General features: G+C 44.2%; 2 protein-coding genes across 2 annotated transcripts; one reads left to right on the top strand and one right to left on the bottom strand.

Moving 5' to 3' along the window:
• The first annotated feature begins 52 nt into the window (after positions 1-52).
• On the top strand, positions 53-13,900 carry rbm34 (RNA binding motif protein 34). Its single transcript, XM_083970823.1, has 11 exons — positions 53-252; positions 3,826-4,051; positions 4,837-4,958; positions 7,447-7,672; positions 7,835-7,894; positions 10,814-10,857; positions 11,302-11,385; positions 11,494-11,557; positions 11,651-11,696; positions 12,417-12,535; positions 13,278-13,900. The coding sequence occupies exons 1-11, from the start codon at positions 230-232 to the stop codon at positions 13,647-13,649; spliced, it is 1,386 nt and encodes a 461-aa protein (XP_083826949.1). The 5' UTR covers positions 53-229; the 3' UTR covers positions 13,650-13,900.
• Positions 13,901-14,728: 828 nt separating this feature from the next.
• Positions 14,729-19,460, bottom strand: tomm20b (translocase of outer mitochondrial membrane 20b). Its single transcript, XM_083971318.1, has 5 exons — positions 19,210-19,460; positions 17,587-17,633; positions 16,522-16,603; positions 16,275-16,417; positions 14,729-15,258 (listed from the first exon to the last, which is right to left on the bottom strand). Exons 1-5 carry the CDS (start codon positions 19,331-19,333, stop codon positions 15,214-15,216), a joined length of 441 nt encoding a protein of 146 aa, XP_083827444.1. The 5' UTR covers positions 19,334-19,460; the 3' UTR covers positions 14,729-15,213.
• Positions 19,461-19,462: the final 2 nt, after the last annotated feature.

Raw genomic sequence — 19,462 nt, 5'->3', positions numbered from 1 at the left:
GTGTGGCCGCGGCCGTGTTCCCCGGGGGAAGTAGTTCTCAGTGGTACAACGAGCTGCTCGGAGAGAAAACGTGTGAATGTGAACGCGCCGTGGCAACATGTTATTACTGTTGTTAAAGTATAAACTAGATTAATACACACGCTGTAGTTTAACCAGACAGATTAATTATTATTGATTATCGATCATAACAACAAGGACGGACCGGAAGTCAGAGTTTCCCGAAGAAACGATGAAGAAAAAACTCGAGAACAGGTTTGTTTACATGGTTTATTATAAAACACAGTTTACTTCTTATAAACTGAATAATTATTGATATTTATATAAGTTATTGGTTTACAGTTAAGTGACAAAGCAACAGTAGAAAAACTGACTCTCTGTCTGTGACGATTTGTACCTTTCAAATTAAAAGAAGATGCAGTGATGATGAAAATCATGTGCTGCCATTTGAATTATATCATATGATTTTGTGGATCATCTGGCCTTGTTATTAACATCATTATACTGCTGGGTAAATATCATATCATATTATACCAAACTGAGGAACTCTGAGCCTTCCTGCCCTAGTGGTTTTTATTATGATTTTAAGTTGTTTTTTTCATCGCATACAATGTTAAAAAAGTAAAGAAAGCCAAGAAATTAAGGCTGGACTTTGCCCGTCTTCTGCTATTCTTATTTTATTATTTCGCTGCTCTATTCCATGTTAAAGGGATAGTTCAACATTTTGTCAAATTGGCCCATTGCCATAATCCCTATAGTCATAGCAGTAGGTTCCTTACCTTTAATTGTCGGTGCAAGCTGTTTTTAGAACGGCGGAGCAGAGCCGTGAGCTGCTCAGAGCTACGCTACGGAGGCTCATGGGATTTCTTGGTTTCCCTCATCAAACTCATCAAATACACAATCCAACAACTCCACAACGCTCTGGTGGACAAGTTGTGACCTGCACATTCACCACGCTATGAGATACAGGGATGCAAACAGCGGCCGAAAAGCGAAACTCGCTTTTTTCATGACCAATTAGGTGACTTGTGTGAATCATTCAGATCCGAAGAGTTTTTGTTTTGAGGGGGGGGGGTCTCAGCGTCTCAGCTGGGGTCAGTAAAATGTTTTTCTAACAGGCTGACAGTGACAATCACGTGAACTCATTCATGGTTTCTGATCATACTGATAACTGCCGACCTCCAATGTTGACGCGCGACGTGCGCGCTCGTTACCCAAAGTGGCGCGTATCCGCGTGCAGTCGGTACGTACATTACTGTGTCAGGCAGGTGTCTCCCACGGAGCTCTGCCCCGTTTCAGAGGTGAAGGAGAGACGTCGCCTCCGCGATGTAGAATGTGTTCAATTAAAGTGAAACTAACACATTATATAGGCTATGTCCATTACACACTTTTAGGCCTTAAAATGTCAATTATTGTGTTCAAGTCTTAAATAATTTTAGACAGGTCTTAAATTTTCTTATGCCCACCATGGGCGAGCATTTCACTCGCATTTGCCCCTAAAAAAAAAAATACATGTGTGAACCGGGAAAATCACAAAAAAGAAAGAGCACAACCTGCGATTGGTCCAAAACTACAAATCCCACAATTCTCTGGCCTCAACAATAACAGTAGTTAGTGTAAGTAAGAGAGAGTGGAGCTGTAGGTGAAAAGAGGAAACAACGCACGTCTGGTCCTGTTCTATGTTGTTCGTTCACACCGTCACCGTTTATTCGTTACGTCCGCGGTGTAAAAGGCCGTGACGCAAAGACGCGATTAGGCGCGAGACGCGGTATACGCGACTTTTTTTTTTTGCGACGCAATACACCCGATTCTTTTATGGCGACGGGACCCTCGCGTCTTCGTCTATTTCATCGTGTTTGGTGGTGTCCCACACAAACACGAGGAACGCTTTTTTTTCGCGCGAGCTTTTACGCGCAACCAAACGCGAGATACGCGAGTTAACGCTCGTTTTCACTCGTTTCAAAAAAAATTCACGAGCCCGCCAACAACTTTTTTTTTTTTTTTCAAAGGAGGTTCAACTGGACTTAGTTATTTGTCTAGGAAGACGTTTCACCTCTCATCCATGAGGCTTCATCAGTTCAAGAACACATTATGCATCCCAACTGTCGGTTTCATTTGTTAGGTTTCATTCATCCATGTTTTGGCAGACGATACAAATAACCAATGATAATGAGATTTCCACCGCGCCGAACCAATCATGTGGCTGGAATAGAGCCAGTCAACAGTAACATGTGCATTTGTTTGGGTTGCTGCAGATGTGCACAGCAGCTGACACCGCCGGTAAAAGAGAGAGAGAATGAGTGTTGTCTCGAAAAAAAACAGTAAAGGAGAACTTGGACAAGTGACTGAAAAGACGCGTGGTGCGTAATGGGGACACCAGGCAGCTGGAGCGGACCGTGGTCACGGTGCGGCCGCTCTGCTGCTCACCTCAGTGTGTGCGACAACTCATTCATGGTTGTCTCTGATTATACTGGTAACAGCCTTCCTATTCACCTCCAATGTAGACGCGACGTGCGCGCTCGTTACCCAAAGCGGCGCGTATCCGCGTGCATTCGGTGCGACGGCGCCGCCGTTTCCCCCCCGTGCATCATGTCCGTTGCTGTGTCAGGCAGGTGTCTCCCACGGAGCTCTGCCCCGTTTCAGAGGTGAAGGAGAGACGTCGCCTCCGCGATGTAGAATGTGTTCAATTAAAGTGAAACTAACACATTATATAGGCCTATATGTCCATTACACACTGAATGGGATGTTAAATCCCATGTCTTTATTTCTTCTGTTTATTTTAATAGTAATAATTATGACTAACATTCAGTGAAGACCTAAAAATCAGTATCTCCAAAATTGAAATATTGCAATGGTTTTTATTTTTTTAAAGCATTTTTAATCTAGAAATGTTGGCCTTCTGAAAACTGTCCATCTATATGCACTCAATACTTGGTTGGGGTTGAACTACTGGAAATAGACTTTTCTGTGATATTGTTAATGGTGAGGCCCCCCCCCCGCCCGCCCCCCGCCAGACAATTCCTCTCTTTTTTGGTCCTGACCCGTTTGCATCCTTGAGATAATAACACAACGTTACCACACAGAGTTGTTTTAGAGGGAAATACAGAGACTGCTTGATGAAAAACTGTCCCTGAAGGCAACGTGCATCAGTGGTTTTGCATGAATTTCCCTCTAAAACAACTCTGTCTGGTAACGTTGTGTTATTATCTCATAGCGTGGTGAATGTGCAGGTCACAACTTGTCCACCAGAGCGTTGTGGAGTTGTTGGATTGTGTATTTGATGAGTTTGATGAGGGAAACCAAGAAATCCCATGAGCCTCCGTAGCGTAGCTCTGAGCAGCTCACGGCTCTGCTCCGCCGTTCTAAAAACAGCTTGCACCGACTATTAAAGGTAACGAACCTACTGCTATGACTATATATGGATTATGGCAATGGGCCGACTTGACTAAATGTTGAACTATCCCTTCAAATTTAAACGCCTGATAAAAATGTATCTTTCGCACCTGCTACTATTTGGTTTTGTTTTGTTCTCTTTTTGCTTCATGAATCCCCTAATGTTACATATTTTGCACTTTTATACTGTATTTAATTTCATCTGTATTATTATTATTATCGTCCTCTTGGAGAGTTTGTATTTTCAATTGCTAGAAAATAAAAGTAAATAAAGTGATGAAGAGGCGTTCAGGGACCCTGGGATTCTCGGATTCTCTGTTGTTTCCGATACATTTACACCTGTAACATCGTGAGCTGCTCGTGGTGTCACAGCCTGAAGCAGTTGTATAACGACCTCTGACCTCTGACCTTTGACCTCCTCCTCCTCCTCCTCAGCGGTGAAGAGGCGGCGCCGGACCAACAGGAAGTAGCCGACTACGTGGTCGGTCTGGTGTCAGGAAGTCTGTTCCAGCAGAAGAAGAAGAAAAAGAAGAAGAAGCAGGAGGAGGAGGAGGAGGAGTCTGCAGCCGCCGGCTCCTCGCTGTCGTCGCTGTTCAGCAGCGCCGCCGCCGCCGTCGCCACAGCAACGACCACATCTCTGCTGTTCCAGCCGGCGCCCAAGGTGACACATGCACACACACACACACACACACACACACACACACACACACACACACACACACACACACACACACACACACACACACACACACACACACACACACACACACACACACACACACACACACACACACACACACACACACAGCTGAGTAACAAACCAACAGGACTATGAATGAATCAGCTGTTCAGTCTTGTGTTCAAATCAAATCAAATCAAATAAACTTTATTTGTCCCGGGAGGGAAATTCATCTTGGGCATAATACAGCTGCTTTGTACTTGTAAAACATACATACACAGTCCATACATTACAGTAGCAACACTGGCACACATATCCAAGAGAGAAAAAGAGAGAGAGAGAGTAAAAAAAAGAGAAAGTGCGGACTGCGGAGAGTGCAATAAATAGTTTAAAATACTCATAAAACAAGTTCAGATAAAAAACTAAAAGAGAACCAGGGATGTTAACTAAAGCCAGCAGGTGAACAGGCAAACCGGATGTAATAGATATGATTAACTGATTGATGGGTTGATGGGCAGGGGATCCACAGCCATGGCCTCCCCCCTGCCCACATAGGGGAAGGGTTACCAGTGTTACCAGGGTTACCATGGTTACCAGAGTGGTAGAGCCAGGAACCATCCCCTCCACCTGACCGAGGTCAGATGGTGGGGTGGGAGGGGGCTAGGGTAGTGGATCCGCAGCAGTAGGCCTCCCCACTACCCTAGGAGGGGCCTCTGCTGTTGATGTTGTTGTTGTTTATGTTGTTTATGTTGTTGTTGTTGTTGCAGCTTGAGGTTCAGAAGTCGGAGGAGAAGCAGCAGGATGAAACTCCAGAGGTCAAAGGTCAAACCGGCCAGAAGAAGAAGGCGACCAAGGTGAAAACGGCCGGAGAGGAGAAACTGGAGAACAGGTGAGAGGATCTGATAACCCGTTCCCTCTGGCCAAAAAAACAGTTTAAACCGGCTAACAACCGGCGTCGGGTGGCACCGACCCACTGCAAGCCGATCGGAGCCGAGTCGTTTGCCGCGGGTTAAAATCGCCTTCAATCGGCTCGGCTCCGATCGGCTTGCAGTGGGAACGGCAGACCCGGGTCAACCAGCTAATTAATGTGATGACGCTGAGCGTTACGTGACGCCACGTCATCGCGCCGGTCGCATCTCACATCACGTACCAAAACAAAGCTCTGCTCTCATTCAAGACTGGGATCAAAAGATCACCAATAAAGTATAAAAAAAAAAAAAAAAAAAGATCAAAGAACACCGACCAAAAACGATTGGAAAACAAAAGAAGCGACAGTCAGTTTAACTGACGTGTTGTACGGCCGCGGCAGACTGGCTGTCCTCCGCGGTCCTGGTGCTCCAGGTCAGCCAAACGCTTCGTCTGCCTCGGGCGACGGACCTCACTCTGCAGCGGGCGGCTGTGGCATGACACTCAGTACTAGGGCTGGGTAAAAAAATCGATTTAATCGATTTTGAATCGATTTCATTAAAATTTTGTAATATCGATTCACGGGGCATGAGATCGATTTTTTTCCCCGTTTTTTTCGTGCGTGATGAAGCAGCGGCGCGGTTACGTCTGACGCTCTGACCTCAGTAACTACGAGCGGAGTAGGTGAGCCTACATATGATACATATTACCGCAGAATAAAGGACACGAGCAGCTCCGTGTTTTCACAGTGCGACTTTTCTCCTCCACTTTATGACCGTCGTATTAACACATGACGCCCGGACTCTGGAGATAGGCGACGTGACCGGGCCGGACTCGTCACAGGAACCGCTCCACACATTCACCGTCACTTTATTTACCATAAATTTCCTCCCTCAAGAGGGAGAGAGGGAGCTTTAGCTGCTGCAGACTTGATTTGAGAGAGTTTGAAGTTTACTTTTATTTTTTTTATTTTTTTTTACCATTAATATTATTTTTTGCACTTAAAGAAACAATGCCTTAATTATAAATTAATTAATTAATGCAGTTTGCAGTGATGGAATGTTGCAGTTCAAGTTCACTTTCACTTGCAATTCCTTTCTAATTTCAAAATTGCCCTTTTGAGACTTGGGACAGTTTTATTTACAGTTCAAGTTTAAACTGTCAAATTTACAAGTTTGCACTTAAAAGCTGTTGTTTATGGTGAAAAGAAAAAATAAAGAACATTGTATTTTGTAACAGAGTTGAGCCATTTTCATTTTTTAAGAGGAGATTGAATCGATTCTAATGAAATCGAATCGAATCGAATCGAATCGAATCGTGATTAATCGATTTTGAACCTTAGGAATCGAAATCGAATCGATTCAGGAAATTGGCCACAATACCCAGCCCTACTCAGTACGTTTACATGACACTTGAAAAAAACGAATTATTGCCTTAATCCGGCTATAACTGGACAACTGAAGTTCATGTAAACACCTTAGTCCGACTGAAATCGGAGTTGAGAACTCCGATTAAGACACCCAGATAATGCGATTGGAATTCGATTTTCTCCGTCATGTAAACACCTTAGTCGGAGTATAACTGGACAATGCATGTGCGCATGCTCCACAACAGTATAGAGACATCACAAAGTGGAGCAGAGAAGCCGCCCAAACCCGGCAAAGTAAAGAAAAAAACCCAACATCAGCGCAGATTCAATGCATTTCACACCGTGCGACCAGCAAGAGTGTTTTATTAGAGAGAGAGAGAGGAGAAAAGGAAGCCCGTATCCTATTCTCAGCGCGCATCCAGCCCAGACTGGAGCTTCTGGTCGGGAACTGCAGTTGAGAATTTATTATTAAGCTTAAAGTTGTTTTTATTCAGTTTTTTACGAGGTGACAGAAAAGTCAACAGGACGGGGGCGTATTAACCTGCTGAAACGACGGGTGACGCCGCATGAGGGGGCGGACCCCGTCAGTTATTCGATTTTCTCAGTTGCATGTAAATTGAGACAAGGACAGAAGTCCGACTTGACGGCAAAATCGAATTTTGAGCATAGCTCGATTAAGCTCTGCATGTAAACGTACTGACTGTGTTTCTTGCACCGCGGATGAGAGCGGGGCGACTGGTTTATGCTCTGTCTGATCCCTCAGCAGGGAGGGGGGTCGGACTCGGCTCATTTTGGTCAATAGGAAAGGGGCCAAATGCCGATTGTTAGCGGGTCGACCTGCGTTTAAAAAACCCACGTCGACCCGCTAATTTTAGTGGGAAAATGGCTTAACTCTCTCTCTTTCTTTCTCTTAATCAATTCAATGCATTCAATTATCTTTCTCTTTATCTCCTTCTCTCAATTCAATTTCAATTTCACAAGCTTTATTGGCATGACTGTCATTACAATATTGCCAAAGCGTTACAAAAGTTTCTCTCTCTCTCTTTATCTCTCTCTATGTGCTTCTCTCTCTTCTCTTCACTTCCTCCCGGTCTGGTTTCAGGGAGAGCGCTCTGCAGGAGGCCGACGAAGACGAGCGAGGGCAGGAGACGAAGACGGCGGCGGCGAAGAGGAAGAGGAAGGCGGCGGCGATGGAGTCGAGCGGAGAGAAGGAGGCGGAGCTCTGGGTGATGAAGAGGCAGCGCGAGAAGGCGAACAAACAGGAAGAGGCCGTGAAGAGGAAGAGGACGGTGTTCGTCGGCAACCTGCCCGTCAGCTGCACCAAGAAGGTCCCGCTCACTCCCGTTGCTATGACAACACTTTGTTTACAACTTTATTTTATTCTAACAGCGTCGCGTGTTCACAGATTATTGATGAAGAATCAGATTTCAAAATAAAAGACCTGATGATGATGATGATGATGATGATGATGTTGTGTCTCTGTCGTTCAGACGCTGAGGAGCCTCTTCAGAGACAAAGGATCCATCGAGTCCATCCGCTTCCGCTCCGTGGTAAACAACAACACAAACATCTAGTAACACATCCAATTAAAAACACTGATTATAGATTTAGATTTAGATACTTGTACTTAATTGATCCCAAAGGAAATTCAAATATCCAGTCACGCACATACATGTAAAAATGTAATATAATATAATATAGTATAAGAAAAGGTAACACTTTACATTAAAGGCCCTTTCACACCGGAGACGTATTTTTCGTGCGAATAATTCGCGCATCAATATTTTTTTTCGAACCCCGGTTTTCATCACGGGTCCTTTCACACCGACCGCGAATGTGTCGCTGCGAAAATGCGACATAATTTTTTTCCGGAGCGAGGTCGATTTTTCTGAGCTTTCGCCCGGCGAATAAACGCATCAACCAATCATATGGCGTGAAGAGGAGGTAGGCCACGTCACACCCACCACGTCAGAACACAGCTGTTTCCCATAACAGACGGTGGCCGCACAGTCTCGGCCCGCCACAGTCTCTCACAGGAAAAACGCTTTTTTTTTTAGCGTTTCACCGTCTTTGCTCTGATCTCTGCCAGTCAGCCCCTCCACCTGCCGTCTCTCTGGCGTACGGTCGCACCGCACGTACACACACGCGCACACACACACACACGGGCGCATGGATGGACACGTGCTTGGCCGCTAATGTAAACAATAAATAACCTGTGTCTCGGAGGAGAGGAGAGGAGAGGAGAGGAGAGGAGAGGAGAAGAGAGGAGGAGGAGAAGAGAGGAGGAGGAGGGGGGGTAAGTGGAAAGAGGAGAGGAGGAGGAGAAATAGCAATAGAGTGTGTTCATACTGTCAGGACAGTGATCAGATGTTGATCAGTGATCAGACAGTGAGCTGCTGTGTTGAGTGAAGTTGGTAACAAGACAACAGTGGCATAGCGACGTGAGGGATAATTAACAGATTAAAGACATGACGTGGAGAGGAGGAACCACCCGTCGCAAAGCGAAACTTTGGAATCTAATTGTCGCATCTGTCGCATATTCGTGTCGCCGCCGGTGTGTATGGTTTTGATGCAAAATATTTGGCCGCGAATATTTCGCAATTTCGTGTCGTTTATTCGTTACGTCCGCGGTGTGAAAGGGCCTTAAAGCAGATATCAGCTTCACGGCCGTTTCGGCTAATGCTGCGTTCAAGGCAGGCTTTTGAAACCGTAAGTTACAGCTTCAAGTCACAACTACGACTTGGTAGCGTTCCAGGTAACCCGTAGCTCGTGTTTTTACCATCCTGTTGTCTGTGAAAGTTCCCTATAACGGCCACTCGTAACTTCCGACCCGTGAACTCGTACCAGATCGAACTGGTATGACTTCACAGGAAGGAAAAACACAAAGTACGAGTTTCTTTGAACGCACCATGAGTTAGCAGCCCCCGCCCTTGTCAGGCATCAATTGGTCCTTGTGCTACGTCACCACATTCACGCGCATCCCTTGGCTGCACACACAGCCCTTCATGCCGTTCTCTCTCCTCATTGGATAACACTTGTATCCCACAAGGAAAATTTTCTCCTCGGGTTACAGCAGAGCAGAGTGACGGAGAGACTCGTGTTTAGGCTGAAATACTTCATGTAAGTGATTGCTGACGGAAAATAGGACTATTTAGGACTTATATTAACAAAAACATTCCACTGATATCTGCTTTAAGGGTCCCTTAATTAACGTTAGTTAGTAGATTATTAAGTATTAATATATAAACTAATGTGTTAATTAATGTTGAGTCAATCAATCAATTTGTTTATTTTGGGCATGTCAATTTAAATCATCATCATCACACTTCTTAGTTCAAACACATGGCCGAAAGGGAAAAGCGGGAGAAGCAAAAGCTTATCTAGTCCCGCCCCCATTGGATGTATGTAATGCATACATAATGATAACTAATTACATTATTCAACGTTTAAATTTATTAAAGCAGATATCAGTGGAATGTTTTTGTTAATATAAGTCCTAAATAGTCCTATTTTCCGTCAGCAATCACTTACATGAAGTATTTCAGCCTAAACACGAGTCTCTCCGTCACTCTGCTCTGCTGTAACCCGAGGAGAAAATTTTCCTTGTGGGATACAAGTGTTATCCAATGAGGAGAGAGAACGGCATGAAGGGCTGTGTGTGCAGCCAAGGGATGCGCGTGAATGTGGTGACGTAGCACGAGGACCAATTGATGCCTGACAAGGGCGGGGGCTGCTAACTCATGGTGCGTTCAAAGAAACTCGTACTTTGTGTTTTTCCTTCCTGTGAAGTCATACCAGTTCGATCTGGTACGAGTTCACGGGTCGGAAGTTACGAGTGGCCGTTATAGGGAACTTTCACAGACAACAGGATGGTAAAAACACGAGCTACGGGTTACCTGGAACGCTACCAAGTCGTAGTTGTGACTTGAAGCTGTAACTTACGGTTTCAAAAGCCTGCCTTGAACGCAGCATTAGCCGAAACGGCCGTGAAGCTGATATCTGCTTTAACTAACTTTGAGTAGTAAACATTAACTGCTCACTAATAGGCTACATTAATTAATGTGTTTCCTAATCCTAAGTAATGCATAATAATGATTGTTAATATATCTGTAAACAGTTAATTAATTCTTAATAATGTACTAACTAACGTTAATTAAGGGACCCTGATTGTAAAGTGTTACCTAAGAAAAATATACACACTATATAGATCCATATAAATTACGTACATCAATATGTTATGAGATAAAATACTAAAATTAGAATAAATAGAAAAATTTTGTGTCAATATGTGGGGAAAAAAATGTATTTAAAATTTTATTGTGAAAATCCATTGGTTTTTTAAGAGTCTGGAGGAAGTTACCAAACCGACTCTTTAGGGTCCGTCAGACTTTTATATTGGCGGGGTCTCACTGCGTACATCGTTACTTCCTGTTTCCTGACAACTTTGTTTGTTTGTTTGTTTGCTGCAGGTCCGAGAGGATCCGACTATGTCCCGTAAAGTCGCAGCGATCCAGTACGTCTGACGTTGTTTCCTCGGCTGCATAATTAATTAGATAATTAACATGAATGAACTCAGAGCTTTTATTGTGAAGGACTCGACCACGAGTTGTTTTCAACACCATTTCTAGCTTAAAAGGAAACTGAGATCTTTCGATATTAATTCACTTTCATCATAGTTAAGTTTTTCTGTTTCTATGGAAACAAAGAATTTGATCTCTAGTTTATCTAAATTTTGTATGTTTTTGTTTTATCGGTTTTATTAGAGTTTAATGTTGAATTCATAGATTAAAATGAGCATTGGTACAAATGTTTTAGTTTTATAGCATCTGATGCAGATAAACACATCAAATAAATCTGAAAGAGTTGATTGATTGATTGGACTAATTAAAGATCCCTCACCGGCTTCCCACCAACAACTTCTCTCTTTCTTGTTTAATTTTCTCTTTTCACTCCACAGACGTAAGATTCATCCAAAGAAGCAGAGCGTGAACGCCTACGTGGTGTTTAAAGACGACGAGGGCGTGGCCAAGGCGTTGGAAAGGTCAGTTACCTGCAGCTCACCTGAACCATGTGACGCTAACAGCTAACGGCTAACAGCTAGCGGCTAACAGCTAAAGGCTAATGGCTAACGTTGCGTCTGCTCCGACAGGAACGGCCTCGAGATCGAGAAAGACTTTCACATCCGAGTGGACAGAGTGGCTGACGGCTCGACGGTAAGTTCCTCACCGCCGCCGCCGCTGACCCGACTAAAAGTCAGCCGCCATGTTTGTTTGATGATGTCACTGTTCTTCTTCCCTCTGCTGCAGCAACACGACCACAAACGCTCCGTGTTCGTGGGGAATCTGTCGTTCGGTGAGTTCAAGAACACGATCATATATGTAGATTAATTATTGTTGTAATATATGAACATTGGTCCAAAACCTGTTAACAGTTATGCATATCAATATTATTTTATAATAAATATAAACATTTTTGAAACACTTAAAATGAATTTAAGACATAAAAAAACTACAAAATGAATAAATGTAAGACATGTATGCAAAATATGCAAAAGTTCATAATCAAATACACATATTTAGTCTGTTTTATGCACTGACTTGGTTATATTAATTTATTTTTAATACAAAATAATATACACAGCCACAGTAATACTGAGGAGACCACTGAGTTTCTCTGTTTTTGTTGAATTCTATTAACTACTGACAACAGTGTCTTTTCCCAAAATTGGCAGAAAATGACATTAAGTCTTTTCAGACCTTGAATAATAATAATAATGCAAAGAAAACATGGTTATATTCTTTTCTAAACAACACAACACAACAGGAATATTTTGACTTAAGAAGAGTTTTTAAATCAATTTTGGTGGGATGATGTCAATGTCAGTTATTATGTAATGTAACTAATAATCGTATTTGTGAGTAAATACTGAAACTCTTTGTACCTTTGTTTTAAATTAATTTTGTTCTTGTCATTTTGTGTTTGGTGGAGCCTTGAACTCTTAACTTAAATATCAATATATTTTCCTGACGGCAAAAGGAAGTAAAGCTGATGAAAGTGTGTGTGTGTTTGCAGAGATCAGTGACCTGGCGTTTCGGCGACACTTTGAGGACTGCGGCCCGGTGGAGGCGGTGAGACTCGTCCGGGACCGGGACTCTGGAATGGGGAAAGGATTCGGCTACGTCCTGTTTGAGGTACGAGACTCTGAATGTTTCAGTTTTTTACAATCACATGAAACACAAGAAGTGACCGACGTTTAAAGGGATATTCCGGTGCAAGTTTAACCCATGGTCCAACACACTGTCAGACCCAGTAGAACCCCCCCCCCCCTCCAGAGATCAAGTTACCAGGGGCCCAGGGGTCCTTCAGTAGGATCAACTTTTTCTTTATATTGTTCCCCTTTTTTCGAGAATTCTAGAGTTTCTTTTAGACATTTTTACCACTTTTAAATATATATATATTTTTTAACTTTTATTTATTTATTTTAGATATTTTATCACTTTTCTAGAATTTTTTTTGACTTTTTTTTTTTCTTTAGAAATCATACCACTTTTTTTCTAGATTTCTTTTGAGAACTTTTACCACTTTTTTCTAGAAATGTTTAAACGTTTTTGGAGAAATTGTACCAGTTCTTTTTTCTCTACAATATTTCCAAAAATTCATGCTTTGGACCTAATTTGAACCTATATTGACTAATAATAAATATCTCAGAACAAATATTTGTGTATTTCTGGTGTTTGCTTCAAAATCTTGTCCATTGGGGGTCCGTGGTCTACAGTAATCTGTGTTAATTTAGGGTCCTGGATGTAAAAAAGCGTTAGACCATGGGTTAAACTAATGTCACGATATCCCTTTAGGTCGATTAAAAACACCGTCTAAGCCTCAGAGTCTGAGAGAGTTTTATTTTGAAAGGTCAGCTGTTTTGTGTTGCTGCAGGGCGCCGACTCGGTCCAGCTGGCGTTGAAACTGGACGGGTCGAAGCTGGAGGGTCGGTCGGTCCGGGTGAAGAGGTCGGTGAAGAAGGAGAAAGAGAAGAAGAACAAAACAAACAGCGGCGGCAACAACAACAACGCAGGAACCACGGCGAGGGCCGGCAGAAAGGGCCCCGCAAAGGGCCCCGCAAAGGGCCCCGCAAAGGGACCGGGCAAGAGCGGCGGGTTCAAGTTCCCAAAGAAGTTCACGGGGAACCAGCCGAGGCCGACGAAGAGCTCGGGCTCCTTCAAAGGAGAGATGGTGGATCCGACCAAAAAGACTAAAAAGAAGCTGAAGAGGAAACCGAGGCCCAAGAAGAAAAGTCTGCACATCTGAGGAGAAACCGACCCGAGTGTTTTCGTTTCACTTTGACACAATGAATCTGTGTTTTTTTTTTCCCTACGGTGGCCCAGTGGGGTCAAAATCTGCAATGTTTGGACCTCTATGGGCCACCGTAGTTTCATCCTTCCAGTCTGTCAAACAATATCAAATCAACACAAAGTTCACACTGTAAAATAATAATGATAAAAAAAAAAACATTTATACTTTATTTCTCCTTGTTGTGTTGTGTTGTTGTATCAGAATAAAACCGGTTTGTGTTATTCTGTTGAAATAAAACTTTTTGAACAAAAACTCACCAATGGTTCAGTCTGTTCATCTTAAAACTAACTTAATTTTTTAACAGTTTATTTGTTTATTAATTTGGATCCCCATTAGTTGCAGCAAAGCTACAGCTTTTATTCTTCCAAGGGTCCAGCAATATCAATTATACAGTAGAGATGTCACAATTACTTGCTTTCACAATTAATCGTGGTATTAAATGCCACAATTAATTGATCGTAAAGATACCTAAATACCGCCACTTTCCGAAAAAGATTATGTTGGAACTATATCGGCAGATGTGGCGCCAAGGTAAAGGAAGATGCGCAGATACTGGTCCATTTATCTAACGTAACACTGAATTGGTGGGAATTAAATGTTAGCGTGTCATTTGTAATTTTAAAAAATAAACTTGGTATATATGGCAATTAATGAGTTAAATATTTCAAACACTTCCCCCAGGGGATTAATAACTGGTCCTATATTTAGAGATTAGTAATGTAATTATACTTTGACTATATTTGATTTTACACATTCATGGTCTTGTGAAATTTATTGATGCATAATAATCGTGATAATTTCTCTGACAATAATCGTACTAAGAAAATCTGTAATCGTGACATCCCTATTATACAGTAAAAAAATACAAAATCAGAAACATTATAAAAATTAAAAACAAAGAAAACAAAAAAACAACAGTGTCTTTCCTCAGTTTAGAAAAAAACCAGGACTGAAACGTTGTGAAACCCACTAAATAAAAAGATAAAGAAAGAAAGAACCGACAAAACAGGACGGACACAAATTGACTTGTTTGTTTTGTTAATTTTTTAATTTATATTTTCTTTCCTCTTTAACATGAAGAAAACATTCATCACTTTTAAAAAGCGTTTTAAGTCTAGACTGAAAATAAAGACGACTCTTAAACAAAACAATAAATATTCAGTGAAGCGTCAGAGCAGAGAGACGACGACCGATCGATCAATCGATTGATAAACTTTCTACCACTGATGATAAAGGAGAAGAGCCGTGACGAGGCGTCGGACCGGGAGCTGCTGATGGCGGCCGCAGGGGGAGGGGGGAGGGGGGCGGAGCTTATCTGTTGATTGATGCAGATGGTCTAATACCCCAAAACGGGTAATTTGAGTAAAAAAAAACACAAACACTACTGCCAGGAATAAAAAACTAATTCCCTTTAGGACGCCGCCGGCCTGGGTGGAGGTGGACGTCGGCCGGAGCGATGGCGGCCGAGGCGTTGGTGGCGGTGGTGGTGGGCGGGGCTTCTTCTGTCTGGCTCCTCCCCTCATTCTATATCGTCCTCACTCAGACTCTGTGCGCTCACGATCCGCTGCAAGAAAACAAACAAACAAACAATCAGAGCTGAAGCAAGAGGTGAAGAGTCGAGTTGGGCTTAGTTTGAAATTAAACAATTCTTGGCTCCGATGCCGGTGTTTCTCAGAGGTGGGGGGCAGAGACCTTTCTACTGCAGATATTATACTTAAAGCGAAAGTTCAACATTTTGTCAAATTGGCCCATTGCCATAATCCCTATAGTCATAGCAGTAGGTTCGTTACCTTTAATTGTCGGTGCAAGCTGTATGGTTTCCCTCATCAAACTCATCAAATACACAATCCAACAACTCCACAACGCTCTGGTGGACAAGTTGTGAGCTGCACATTCACCACGCTATGAGATAATAACACAACGTTACCAGACAGAGTTGTTTTAGAGGGAAATACAGAGACTGCTTGATGAAAAACTGTCCCTGAAGGCAACGTGCATCAGCGGTTTTGCATGAATTTCCCTCTAAAACAACTCTGTCTGGTAACGTTGTGTTATTATCTCATAGCGTGGTGAATGTGCAGCTCACAACTTGTCCACCAGAGCGTTGTGGAGTTGTTGGATTGTGTATTTGATGAGTTTGATGAGGGAAACCAAGAAATCCCATAATGAGCCTCCGTAGCGTAGCTCTGAGCAGCTCACGGCTCTGCTCCGCCGTTCTAAAAATAGCTTGCACCGACAATTAAAGGTAACGAACCTACTGCTATGACTATAGGGATTATGGCAATGGGCCAATTTGACAAAATGTTGAACTATCCCTTTAAGTCTGGATGAATTTGGACCTGTTGGACCCGTCTGACTCTAGACCAGTTCTGGAGCAGTTGTGGCTGGTTTTGTGGGTGTAGTTTTGACCTGGCAGCTGCTGGGTCCAGTTATTCTGGGACTAACTGGTTCTGGTCCGTGTCTGTGTGTGTGTGTGTGTGTGTGTGTGTGTGTGTGTGTGTGTGTGTGTGTGTGTGTGTGTGTGTGTGTGTGTGTGTGTGTGTGTGTGTGTGTGTGTGTGTGTGTGTGTGTGTGTGCTACCTGGCTGATGCTGGGCAGCTTGGTGAGCAGCATCTGGAAGACGGGTGGAGGCAGCGTCTGCTGCAGCACCTGCAGCAGCTGCTGAGGCTGACCGCACACCGCGATGGCGTTGGTCAGGTGGTCCACGCCTTTCTCGTAGTCGCCTGCGGAGGGAAACAGGAACACGACCTTATTAGGACCTTTAAGGTGTCGTCGTCGTCAGGGAGACGGCGAGACCAGAACTGAACCTGGACCAGCTGGTTGTTACCTTGAGCCAGCAGCTCCTCCCCCAGCTGGATCTCCTCCAGGAAGAACTTCTGCACCGCCTCAGCGTCCTTCAGGTCCGGAAGCTGCAGAGTTCAGGATAGGACCAGTTAGACCAGGACCAGGATCAGTTAAAGGGATAGTTCACCCAAAATTCAAATTTCACTCTATCTACTCCCCCTCGTGTGGACTAAGGGCTGGGAGAAGTTTCAGAGTCCTCCGTGGCTTCTCTGAGTTGCAGCGGGGCTCCGTGCAGCACTGCATGTCCATATGACGGTTGAGAACGGAGCTCACGTTTCTTCGTCCAAAAAGACACACCAAAAAACATCCAAATACCTCCATGCTGCTCGTCTGTAATGTCCCTCTTGTATTTAAGCCCCGGCATGAGAAATTGTTCCGCCGGTCAGTGCAAATCGCACGAGATTTGCAATGACACAGGAAGAGCAGTGAACTGAGACACTGGGAGCTTCCGCTACAAACAAGCTTAAAATATAGACTTATTTAATTTTTTTCGGAACAATTTCTCATGTCGGGGCTTCAATACAAGAGGGACATTACAGACGAGCAGCATGGAGGTATTTGGATGTTTTTTGGTGTGTCTTTTTGTCACAAAGACAGTTGGTATCCATTTGCAACCGTTATATGGACATGCAGTGCTGCACGGAGCCCCGCTGTAACTCAGAGAAGGCACGGAGGACTCTGAAACTTCTCACAGCCCTTAGTCCACATGAGGGGGAGGAGATAATGAGTGAAATTAGAATTTTGGGTGAACTATCCCTTTTAATCAAGGTCAGTTAAACCAGGATCAAGGTCAGGAGTGTTTGGGTTCTGTTTCCCTCAGTTCTGTCTCTCAGGCTGACAGGAAGTGCTGCTGTCAGACAAGACTGAGGGCACAGTAACCCCACTCCTCCTTCAAAATAAAAGCTTCCACTAGGAATCTCATCACACATTTACATCAAACATTGGTGTTCATGAGACAAACAGAATAAACTCAAACTTACAACAACAACAATGTTATTATTATTATTATAATTATTATTATTATTATATAATGTTAGATGGTGTTTACCTTAGCCAGGCCGGCCCTCTCCGTGGCTACTTTCTGCTTCCTCCTCCCTGTGACACAACAAGAGTCCGGATCAGAACCAGTCAACGGGTCCAACGTCATGTTCCAGCTCCAGTTCAATCTGCTGCTATTTATTTATTTATTCATTTATTAAACTCAAGAAAATAAAAAGTGCAACAGGAACTAGACTAGAGGCCGACAAGCTGTGAATGAGTGGAGACGAACTCTGCACTAATCCCCAGGTTGTGACTGACTGACTGCCTGCCGAGGAGCCCGTGAGCAAGACCCCGTTAGCGTCTATAAACACAGATCTGCACATTTAACTGATAAATTAATATTTGAAAGTCAATAAACTCTGACATTTTAACATGACTCAGCTAAAATGTACTTTTTTGTTATTATTTTTTATTGAATAAGTAATTAGTTTTTCATGCAGCTTCCCATGACTCACCAATAAAACTACATTGTTCTATTATATTTCTCTGAATGGGTTCGGTTCAGACCGGTTCGGTTCTGGTTTCAATGAGCAGAACTGAGCTGAACTCAGACCAGAGTCAGTCTGGTCCGACTTCTGCTCTGAGAACCGGTTTAACGCCGATCTAACGAGAAACTGTTGAAAGTTCGGCTGCAGCACACGAACTGAACCAGAACCGGGTGATACCAGAACTATACGGGCCGTTACCGACGGTGACAACAGGGACAAACAGACAGAGAAGGTTAAACCGAACCGGGCCTGGATGAAGGTGAGGAAGAGGAGCAGCAGGAGAAGATTGGAGGAGGAGCTGGGGGAAGAAGAGGAGGAGGAAGAGGAGCAGATGGAGGTTGGAGGTTGAAGGTAAAAGAAAAGAGGGGGCTGAAGGAGGAGGTTGGAGGTTGAAGGGGAAGAAGGACGTGAAGGAGGAGGTTGAAGATTGGAGGTTGGAGGTGAAGGGGAAGAAGGAGGTGCAGGAGAAGGTTGGAGGTGAAGGAGGAGAAGCAGGAGCAACAGGAGGAGGTGAAGGTCCTCCTTCACCTCCTCCTGTTAGGGTTTCAGGTTGGAGGTGAAGGGGAAGAAGGAGGAGAAAAGGGAGGTTGAAGGTTGGAGGGGGAAGAGGAGCAGGAGGAGAAGAAGGAGGTTTTCAGGTTGGAGGTGAAGGGGAAGAAGGAGATGCAGCAGCAGGAGGAGGTTTTCAGGTTGGAGGTGAAAGAGGTAAAGCAGGAGGAGGTGAAGGGGAAGAAGGAGGAGGAGAAGGTTGGAGGTTGAAGGTTGTAGGTGAAGCAGAAGGAGGTTGGAGGTGAAGGAGGAGGAGGTGCAGTAGGAGGAGAAGGTTGGAGGTTGAAGGTTGGGGGTGAAGCAGAAAAGGAGGTGCAGCAGGAGGTTGGAGGTGAAGGAGGAGGAGGTGCAGCAGGAGGTTGGAGGTCAGCAGCAGGATATGAAGGAGAAGGAGCAGCAGAAGGTTGGAGGTGAAGGGGAAAAGGAGGTGCAGCAGGAGGTTTTGTGGTTGTAGCTGAAGGGGAAGAAGGAGGAGAAAGAGGAGGTTTTGAGGTTGGAGGTTAAGGAGGAGGAGCAGGAGGTGAAGCAGCAGGAGGTGCAGAAGGAGGTTTTGAGGTTGTAGGTCAGCAGTCAGCAGCGGCAGCAGCACTCACGCTCCCGCAGCCTGCTCTTGAACTGCGGGTCGCTCCGCCTCTTGCGGTCGAAGTAGACGCAGTAACCGACCAGCAGCGCTCCGCAAACTCCCGCTGCGATGGCGCTCGACTTCCCGCCCATCATGATCCCGGCGCTGCTCGGTTACCGGGGGATTTCACCGAAGCTTCGAGTCTTTTCTCCGGTGAACGGTTCGTGTCAGGAGGAGGCTGCGGAGGATCAGGCAGGAAGGACCCGAAAGGACCCGTCAGGACC

This window comes from Trachurus trachurus, assembly GCF_905171665.1.
Source record: "Trachurus trachurus genome assembly, chromosome: 1".
NCBI lineage: Eukaryota > Metazoa > Chordata > Actinopteri > Carangiformes > Carangidae > Trachurus > Trachurus trachurus.
Note: the sequence above shows the minus strand (reverse complement) of the source record. Positions and strands in the feature narration are given on the sequence as shown.

Bases quoted from the DNA above. Each gene is read 5' to 3' on its own strand.
- rbm34 (XM_083970823.1), top strand. From the start codon at position 230: ATGAAGAAAAAACTCGAGAACAG. The intron at 4,052-4,836 runs GTGACACATGCA...TTGTTGTTGCAG, and splicing joins TGTTCCAGCCGGCGCCCAAG to CTTGAGGTTCAGAAGTCGGA. The intron at 4,959-7,446 runs GTGAGAGGATCT...GTCTGGTTTCAG, and splicing joins GAGGAGAAACTGGAGAACAG to GGAGAGCGCTCTGCAGGAGG.
- tomm20b (XM_083971318.1), bottom strand. From the start codon at position 19,333: ATGATGGGCGGGAAGTCGAGCGCCATCGCAGCGGGAGTTTGCGGAGCG. The intron at 16,604-17,586 runs GTAAACACCATC...TGAACTCTGCAG, and splicing joins AGAGGGCCGGCCTGGCTAAG to CTTCCGGACCTGAAGGACGC. The intron at 16,418-16,521 runs GTAACAACCAGC...TTCCCTCCGCAG, and splicing joins GGAGGAGCTGCTGGCTCAAG to GCGACTACGAGAAAGGCGTG.